The 10,645-nt window shown below is 38.8% G+C and overlaps 1 protein-coding gene across 1 annotated transcript; it reads left to right on the top strand.

Annotated features, from left to right (window-relative positions):
* Nucleotides 1–1,349: 1,349 nt before the first annotated feature.
* On the top strand, nt 1,350–3,520 carry LOC121999407. Its single transcript, XM_042554093.1, has 7 exons — nt 1,350–1,550; nt 1,592–1,795; nt 1,858–2,121; nt 2,190–2,272; nt 2,377–2,524; nt 2,652–2,771; nt 3,512–3,520. The coding sequence occupies exons 1-7, from the start codon at nt 1,350–1,352 to the stop codon at nt 3,518–3,520; spliced, it is 1,029 nt and encodes a 342-aa protein (XP_042410027.1).
* The last annotated feature ends 7,125 nt before the right edge of the window (nt 3,521–10,645 follow it).

The following is a 10,645-nucleotide window of genomic DNA, read 5'->3' as shown; positions in this document are numbered from 1 at the left end:
ATACGAAGTAACTGCTACACAGTGTAACAGCTACTCTTGAGAAGCTGCTACATTGTTAGGAAATTCTATATACACTAAGTTGATACTATGTGTACAAGCTCTTTTTTTTTATCCAAATACAAATCACATGGGGGAATAGTTGTATTCACACATCCACTGGTGGGCTACTGACAAAGTAGGTTTTTAGGTTGAAATTGTAGCAGTTCGGGGGCAGAAACTGCTACAACATATTACTTCATGTTGTAGCAGCTATCGATCCGTAGCTGCTACAACATAGAGAGAGGCATTTGGCTCCACATCTTAGATCATTGATAGAATAATAGCCTAGAAATCTGGTTCATTACTCTCTCATCGTCCATAAAATGACCACTCATAGCAGCCATAACCCATATGACTAGTCATAAATCATAACCCGTGATTGAAACTATAAAGCTGCTTTGTTAGAAGGGCAACTGTGGGCTCGTGACTACTCCTATTCTCAGATTTAATAATATAGCGCCATTGCTTTCCTATATAATAGAGGGTCACAGCATTTCTGATTGTCACAAAAGAAAACGAGTAGCTTAATCTTGGATTGCCCACATTTTCTCGGCACCACCTTCGTTATTTCTTTCATGTCATCCTCTGTAAATCCTGAAGTGTATCAAGCCCAAGCCCCTCTTCCGTGTTGGCCCTGGGACGGGTTGGCGGGGGCGCTAGGGGCGAGCGTATTCGCCTTTTGTCACCATAAAGTCTATCAAGCTCCCAAATTGGGAAAGACAATCACTACAACAAAAACCCTCATAGACATTGGTGGAACAACAACAGTTTTAAGTAAAAACCGATGTCTTTGAGTATTTTACACCGGTTTTTCCAAAAATCGATGTCTATGAGTGCAGATTTTCGCTCATAGACATCGGTTTTTTAGGTGATGTCTATGAGCGCCTTTTTTTCGTTAATAGACACCGATTTTAACAGCGATTTTTAAAACTCGGTGTTAATGAACCAAAATAAAATATTTTAATATTCCCACCAGCCAAAATTTGCAACACTGTGAAGTTCCCTCCAAACCTAAACCTATATCACGCCCCTTCCTCTCCCGATTAGGATCAACACATGACGTCCTTGCTTCCTCTCTCCGTCTTTGTGTCCGTCTCCGGTCGTCGGGCTACCCCTTCAATTTTGTCGTCTCCCCTCCAGATCCCTGTCAGCAGCGATCTAGTCTCGAGATCCAGTTCTTAAATTCTTGGTCAAAAGAAGCTTCTATAGATCCGGCTTCGGATTCGAGCCCTAGATCTGTTTTTTGGTGTGCACCCCCTCTTCCTCCATTTTGATTTGCGTTTGTCTGCTATGTTTTTGATCTGGCAAATATGCTAACCAAATTTGAGACGAAGAGCAATCGGGTGAAGAGTGTGAGCTTCCACAGCAAACGTCCTTGGGTCCTTGCCAGCCTTCACAGTGGCGGTGAGCTCAATCCCGAGGAAGAAGACTACTTCCAGGACAGCTTCGCCGAGCTCAACCCCAAGAAATCATGGGACAAGAAGCTCAAGGAGGCCACTCTCAGCCTCAAAGTCAAAGCTTCCAAATCTTATTTCAAATCCCTATTCCACAGATCTCGACCACAAATGACAAATTGGAAGGCCCAAAAACCTCGAGACGCCATCAAAATCCAAACATGGCGGAAGACGAGAGCTGGAGCAAGTCCTCGGCCGCTTCTTCCAAGTCATCGTCCTTCTCCAGCGAGTTCAGCGGCGGTAAGTCCATGCTGAGGCGGAGCAGCAGCGCGAGCTATGATGCGGAGACCTCGATCCAAGGGGCAATCGCCTACTACAAGAAGAGTAGTCAACGTGCAGTTGACTCCGGTCACTCCGCTGCCAGGAAGAGCGGAGTACTCACGGGATTCTACAATTTTTGTCTTCTTCTCGTCCTCCATCTCGTGCCTCCCTCGACTCTCAAAGCACTCAATCCTCAGTTCCCCACGCAGCCACTCTTCTTCCACCTCTGTGCACATCTATGGAGGAAGGCAAAGACGTGGAGCACTCCATAGCAACAACCAGCTCCGTAATGCCATTGCCTAAATCTCCATCCACACAGTATGAAGAGAATGGGAGAGAGGAGGAGGGCTTCCACAACGCTTTGCTGGTCTTACAACATCTCCATTTTTTTTTCCTGCTAAATTAATTGTTTCTGCTACTAATTTCTCGTTGCAGGAGCTGAAAGACCTGCGGTCTCAGCTTCACCATGCGGCAGAACATTGTGAGCGTGCATTTTCCTCAGCCCAGCAGAAGAAGATGTGAGCTATTAATTTCTTCTTCCTTTCCTTTCCTTTCTTTTCTTTTCTTTTCTCTGCATCAACAAACAATTTCGGGAGGTTGATGTGCATTAGTGTAAAATTAGGATTTTGGAGGGGACAAAGAGCTACATATGTGAAGCAGTTGTGGCAATAGTCGACCATTTAGGAACTGTCTCATCCAAACTTGAGCAGAGTCTCCTTGCAAATGCTGTGGTTAAGCAGACTGAACAAAGAATTGGTTGCTTGAAGCAGGTGAAGAAGTTTCTTCAAAGGCAGACATTAATTTTAACACAGTAAACAATGATGGTGCCTGCCATTAACGCAAATGATATAATATTCTCATAGCTTATTAAAAACGGGAATTTCAAACTTATACGAGAGAATCCTTGCTTGCCAACAATATGCCATGTGTCTTGAGCTGTGTAACATGCAATTGGACATCAAATTCCCTCAACACCATCAGCATTTCTGTATTGACAGGGCACAACCACTATGTGATGTGTGCCTCATTTTATCCATCGTCACTACTAAAGTCCTTCCTCATCTTCGACAGTTTCATCTTCTTGATCTCTTGATTGCAAGTATTAATTAATTGATACAAGCAATGTGTTTGATGAATTTCCTCAAACACTATCCTGAATTCATTTTATCATTTTTGTTTGCTAGATTGAGGAGTTGTTATTTCCTGTTGCGAAGTTGGTTTTATGTATTCCTTGAACTATCAAGTTTCTTTTATGTCTATGCTAATTCTTTTCACTGATATGTCATGTTTTCTGGTTTATAAATTTACCTCTTTTTGTTGTTGTTTCTACAGGATTTGTGTGTTGGGCTTCTTAGACGCGCTACATATACAACTTAAAGACTTTGATCATTGAGTATTTTCTTTTGACCTTCTTATTAAATCGATCCATGACCAAGTTAATTATGAGTTTGTGAATTTCTGAATCCATCTAAATAGTTCCTAATACGGTTTAGGGTTTAGGTGATGATTCATGAATGACTCATAGTTTATTTATTGGTATAATGATGAAGTGCAAATTTTGTTTGTCATACTAAGTTAATTGTTGTTGAAAGAGGAAAGTAGGAAACAACTCTCTGTCACAGGGTTAAAATATCCCAGTTATGCTTAGGACTCTTGGTCAGATGGCTATTGCTAATCCAATATTTACTCATGGTCAGCTACCTCCACGGGTAAGTCATTGAATATGTCTTACTTTTTTTTTGCCTTTCTACTTCAAGATTGCTTAAATGTACTGTGGAAGTTTTTATTTTTTATTTTCAAAATCTATTGAATGAATTAATGATTTGGAGCTAGCCATTCAAATGGTTGAGCATCCAGGGAGGCAATATGCTGCCATTGATCCGAGCCTGGACCTCTGCAGCTTCTGCCTCCCCTCCTATGGTTGCCCAAATTCCTTGGTAGCACCTGCCTCATCAAACAAAATTATGAAAATGATCATGGTCCGACACAGTATATCTTCCTATTTTAATTCCATGAGTATTGTAAATAATAACAATGTAAAGTTCATATAGTTGAAGATGCATACCCAATATTCAAGGTATGGTCAGCATCAGCCAACAAAAAGGGTGGAGAGGAGGAACTTGTTTGGGCTTGTTCCCAGTGTGGCTGCTGGGTGAGAGCCTTGGCCTTCTGCTTCTCTAGGATCTTGTTTAAATTAAATAAGATTTAATCTCCATGGTGTTCATAATCTATTAATGTTGTTTACGGAGTAGATGAATTGCATTCACTTGGGCAAAAAGGGTCACAAACTCACTTGCTTCTCCAAACTCTTGTTTTGCTCCTGTAGTGCCTTCTCCTGTAAATAAAAAAGTGATGGTTATGCACATGCATGTAGTATTATTATTAACCTAAATTTAAACATTTTAGGCTCTTGAAGGATCATGACAATCTTCTATATATATATTTATTTATTTATTGATAAAAGAATTTTTTACCTATATAACTATATAGTCAGCATGCTAGGGATCTACATGGGTAGCCTGAGAGATCTACTTGTTCCGCGAAGCTCCAAACAAAAAAAACCACCGACGTAGGAACACTGGCATCCCAAATATATCTATCTATCTATATGCATTTCAAATTGTGTGAGTGACTATTGTCTACAGCCTTTCGATACAAATGAACTCAATTGGAGGTGTGGAGATAGAGAATCTAGTGTCTGTTGAGGTTCACAACTTTGAGCAAGTTAAAACACTGTACAATCTTGGGAAAAGGTCACGGTCGACGGGTGCTACCAAATCCAATTTAAACTCAAGTAGATCTCACTGGTAATTATTCTATGCATTGTTATTTAACTTATGGCTGCAAGTAGGATTGGAGCAAAAACTTGATTTCAATTTGTGCGCAGGACAGTCTTATCTGCATATCAATAACCTGTGCTGCTGCACCGGAGAGGCGATAAGGGGTGAATAAGATTTGGATGATTGATTTGGGTGGAAGTGAGAGGCTTTTGAAGACACAAGCAACGGGCAGAAGATTAGAAGAAGGAAAGGCAATTAATCTTTCCTTGTCAGCCCTTGGAGATGTCATCAGCGCACTGCAACACAAGAAGAGTCATGTGCCATACAGGCATGTTAATTATATATCTATCTCAATCTTTCCCTTAATTCAGACTTGAACAGACTTTTAAGATTGAGATTGAGATTGATTCTTTCACATCGCACAGGAACAGCAAGCTTACACAAGTTCTGAGAGATTCACTTGGTAAAATTAAATTTCTCATGACAAATATCTTGGAGTTTATGATTGTTTGTTCCACTTTGTAATCTAGTAGCTTCCCCGCTGGCAAATATTTTGTTGTCGGAGTTGTTTATGGAAAGAACATTCGGCCAAATGATTTTGCATCCTCTCTCAGCACACTTGTGAGTCTCGAGGCCATTGTTGGAAAAGGTCGTATATATTGGTGTAATGCCTTTTCTTTCTTTCTAATTCTTGTTTTTCTTCAAAATCCAGCTGATATTATTTAATGTTTGTATGTAGATAAGCTTGTTGTCTCAACTTCGTGTACACGGCTGTCGACCTTGTCAATGAGACAAATTAAATTGGATACTGAGATCAAGGGTTTGCTATTGTGTCTCCAAAAGTTGATGAAGTAAATGCATTGGCTAAAGTGTTGGCTGGTGAGAAGGATGAGGTAGTTCTCACTGCAAAAGTTATTCATGCTTCCAGGTTTCATAATGATAGCAAAAGGTTATGATATTTGGAGTCTATTAGCTTTTGATGTTGTAAAAAGAATATTTGTGTATTTTATGGATACTATTGTAAGAAGAATATTTATGTAATTTGTGAATATTTGTGTATTTTATGGATACTGTTGGAAGAAGAATATTTATGTAATTTATAAATATTTGTGTATTTTCTTGGATATTGTCGATTTTTCACTGTTTCGGAAATTGAATTTGTGTCGTTAAACAATACTGATATTACATCGGTTTTCCACCGCTGCAAAATCGATGTCATTAACTAATATTACATCGGTCGTATACTGCAGCCAAAACTGGTGTTATTAACATATAATATTACATCGGTTTTACACCCGATGTCATTAAGTGATACTACACCGGTTTTAACCCGATGTCTAAAATGGCAGACCTTTTACATCGCCTTCATAGACATCGGTCGAAAATGTAATAGACAACGGTGGAAAACCGATGTCTATGAGGGTTTTTGTTGTAGTGAATGCTGTCATGTTGCCTTCCACGATCTAGAGTATGCTTCCATACTCGTAAACATAGTTCCTTAATGCGAACACCATCGTTTAGCCCAGATGCGTATACGTTGATGAGGTTTGGTCGCTGGAGTGGATTAGGAGAGGTTGATCACCTCAAATAACTTTTCCCAGCCACTACCAAAGGATGCAAGGGACGTGGAAAATAATATAATCTGTTTGGTGTTCACAACACTCTGTAAGTTGATGAAGGGTGTTCCCACATGGAGAAGAATGTGGACGCAACTTGGACAATATGAAAATGGCGTTGTCTGTATGAGAGCAATGTAAGCGATCATGGGGGTTTTGAATGGTGTTCAATATATAACTGACGATGCAATCGAAATATAAATGTATTGACATTATTTTCTCAGGTAAATGTATAAATATATTGTATGAGTGTTATACCTTGTTATCTTAGTACTATGTAGCTACTATATTATGTACCAGCTATTGCCAGATAATTTTAAACACCAGATTAATTTATTTTTACATATATTATTCCTATTTAATTTCTTAAGTATATCATAATATCATGAAGTGGTAAATTTAAGTGGACTAATGAATAATTGAATAAGCATGCGACCACAGAAAATAAGGTCCACGTTGGAACAGCTAGTTTGTGGTAAACATAAATACCATTGTAGGAACTGAAATATCATTCCCAGATAACACATTAAAGGCAACGGGAGGAGTCGGTGAAATTTAATTTTATTCAAGTTGAAATTGTAGTAGTTACTAATCGGTAACTGCAACAACACAGACCACTTCCATATGCATATTATTGGAAGGGCCAATGAATGTAAAAATGTAATGGCATAGTATATATATTTGCATAATAATTGCTAAAAGGTAATTGGTAAGTTAAGGTTTTCTAGACCATTAGCTACTTCAACGTGTAGCAGCTATTCTGACGTAACTGCAATATAGTGTAGAATCCACTCTTGACAAGCTACTTCAAGGTGTAGGAGTTAGTACGGATTTGTTGTTTCACAAAGTAGCAGCTATTGCAGAGATGTGAGCTGCTACAAGGTATAGCAGTTACTGGTGATGCAACTAACAAGCCCTACCATATATTAATAATTCAATGGTCAATTATATAATTTAAAAATAATAAATTTATAGAGACACATCAATTAATTAGTGGTGACCTACCACATCTGGTCCATTCATCCATGACGTCTATAGAATGACCACTCATAGCTGTCATTTATGATAGCTATGACTATTTATACCTATCATAAATCATGACTCTTGAAGAATTCAAAAATCGGCTTTGTCAGAAGTATAGCTGTGAACGTGTCAATACAACTATTTTTAGAATGAATAGTAAGTGCCTTTGTTTTCCTATATAACAGAGGCAGGGAGACTCCTTTTATGAATCCAAAGATAAATGAGTAGTTCTAATTGGATTGACGCCATTTTCCCGACACCACCATCATTTCTTTCATTGAATCTAGTCTACATATTCAAGTGTTTCTTTCATGCACTAAGGAATCCTCATGAAGTAACCATATGATTCTTGTCATGACGAACTTCTCCCATCCTCGACCAAATGACGTGGATAAGGTTAGGCCGCTCATGGAGTGGTCTATATTCTCCCCAAAATCCTGTGTTCGCGATGAAGACCCTTGAGAGTTCACCGAGGAATCTTCATGGAGTAACCATAAGATTCTTGTCTCGATGAACTTCTCCCACTTCTCCCATCCACGACCAAATGATGTGAGGTAGATGGAAAACAAAAGAGAACAAAGTGAGGGGTCAAGGGGGTTCAGATTACTATCTTCACTGTGTTCTATATTACAATTATGACGTAATGGACATATATCATTTTATTGTATTGATAATATTAGAGAAGACAATATAATCTCTGTCATATTGATAATAAATAAATTATTCCTATTTTGTTTCTTAGATTTGTTGGATATCATAATGAGGTAAATTAAAGTGGACTCATGAGTCCTAATCAAACGCACGAACAACGAACATACGGTCCACATTTTAGCAGCTAGAGTGTGATAGCTGCTATATCTATGTAGCAACTGAACCATCATTTCCAGATAACACATTAAATGCAACCGAAGGGGTCGGTCAAATATAATTATACTTTTTCAAGATACAATAATAAACTGATCTATTACAAATTGCAGCAGCTTCTCAAGAGTAGCTGCTACACTCTATAGCAGTTAGTGCGGATTAGCTGCTACAAATTGTAACATCTTCTCAAGAGTAGCTGCTATACTCGGTAGAAGTTAGTGCGGATTAGTTGCTACACATTGTAGCAGCTTATCAAGAGTAACTACTACAACGTGTAGCAGTTACTGAATATTAGCTGCTACACTCTGTTGGATCAAAACGGGCTAGAGGGGGGGTGTGAATAGTGCTTGTGGCTTTCACTTTTCGTATTCGGAAAACTTTAGAAGTAAACGCAGCGGAATAATAAAGGACAACACAAATAGACACCAAGATTTACTTGGTTCGGAGCCTGGGCAACTCATACTCCAAGGCTCAAGCTCCACTAGTACTTCAACTTGAATTTCTATATATATATATATATAAAATTATCTTTGTCTTCCTTTTCTTGCAAAAAAAAGGGTGAACCTTCTTCCAGATTTGATTCAAAGTCGAAGACAACACCATTAACCAGACTACCTACAGCTCGAAATAGATACCTCCCCTTCTCTAGCAAAAAAAAAACACAAGGGGAGAAGCTATGATGGAGTCTAGGGACAACCTTGACAAGGCCAACTACAAGGGTTGCTCAACCTCGTTTTCGGATTCAACGAATCGAACGGCGGTCATGATTTGTAGCTGAAGGTTGCTAACGCTCAACTTCGGTTACATCGCCAGGAACTAGCTGCTAACCGGAAAGAACCACATGGATTTCGAAGGATAACATATACCGAAACCTTAAAATCAGAAAGAAACGAAGAAAACAAGGGGATCTAGCGTTATTATTGCACCTTTAAATCCATTTTCCACCGTCGTCGTCGAGGGAGGAGACGGAATCAGGCTGGCGAAATGAAGATTTGAGACTAGGGTTTCTGGTATTTTAAATGAGTATATGTAGAAGAATGAAATAATTTTTATTATAGATATGTTTGTGTAAAGCAAGAGTTTATAAACATTATATTTCCGCTGACTTAGACCTGCGCGCTTGAAATGCGCGACTTAGTGGGCCGGACTCAACTCTGCCCACCCAATTGCGCACACAGGGTTGTAAATCAATAAATCGTTCGTGAACTATTCATATATATATATATCACCAGTAGAGTGTAAAATCTATAGATTTAATATCAAAACTATTATTTTTTTCATTTAAAAGTTGATTCATGAGTTTACTAACGAACATGTTCACGAGTTAACGAGCCCGAATATTGTGAAACTTTAGCTTGATTTGTTTATCTTAACGAGTCTTATTAAATGAGCTCAAATAAATTTTTATCAAATCGAATTTCAAATAGTTCACAAACGATTTATTTATTTACGACCCTGTGTTTGCAATTGGGTGGGCAGAGTTGAGTCCGGCCCACTAAGTTGTGCATTTCAAGCGCGCAGGCCTGAGTCAGCGGAAATATAAAGTTTATAAACTCCTGCTTTACACAAACATATCTATAATAAGAATTATTTCAATCTTCTACATATACTCATTTAAAATATCAGAAACCTTAGTCTTAAACCTTCATTTCGTCGGTCGGTCTCCGTCTCCTCCCTCGACGACGACGGTGGAAAATGGATTTAAAGGTGCAATAATAACGCTAGATCCCCTTGTTTTCTTCGTTTCTTTCTGATTTTGAGGTTTCGATATATGTTATCCTTCGAAATCCAAGTGGTTCTTTCCGGTTAGCGGCTAGTTCTTGCCGATGTAACCGAAGTTGAGCGTTAGCAACCTTCGGCTACAAATCATGGCCACCATTCGATTCGTTGAATCTGAAAACGAGGTTGAGCAACCCCTTGTAGTTGGCCTTGTCAAGGTTGTCCCTAGACTCCATCATATCTTCTCCCCTTGTGTTTTTTTTTTTTGCTAGAGAAGGGGAGGTATCTATTTCGAGCCGTAGGTAGTCTGGTTAATGGTGTTGTCTTCGACTTTGAATCAAATCAGGAAGAAGGTTCACCCTTTTTTTTCAAGAAAAGGAAGACAAAGATAATTTTATATATATATATAGAAATTCAAGTTGAAGTACTAGTGGTGCAGCGGACGTTACACAAGTTCGAGGAACGGAGATCCCACATCAAGACTTGATGTGGTAGACACGATGGTAGTGGCTATTGTTGTTGGGGCTCTTGCAACTCTGAAAGGAAGCCAGAACCAAAGAGACTTGCTCAATTTCATACTTCTCCTATGCTAGCTCCTCTGCTAATGCCTCTCTGAGGTCTATCTATTTGCCTGTTTTTGTATGGAAAAAAAATGAACCGAAAGAAATACCATTTCTTCAGAATGAAGCAAAGATTTTGTGGTACCAGGGAGGGGAATGAGAAAATCAAACTCAAAAGAACTTAATGGATTTAAGTGTGGTAAATCAGAATTTTCATTACTACCTATGATTTTGTATGCCTCAATATTCCTCAGCCATATTCATTCTTGGTCAGTGATCAGATCACTTTGTAGCACTACAAATGTGAAAGATCAAGGAGACAAACCAAA

The sequence above is a fragment of the Zingiber officinale genome, chromosome 7A (genome assembly GCF_018446385.1).
Source record: "Zingiber officinale cultivar Zhangliang chromosome 7A, Zo_v1.1, whole genome shotgun sequence".
In the NCBI taxonomy this organism is placed as follows: Eukaryota; Viridiplantae; Streptophyta; class Magnoliopsida; order Zingiberales; family Zingiberaceae; genus Zingiber; species Zingiber officinale.
This window is presented reverse-complemented; position numbering and strand designations above follow the sequence as displayed.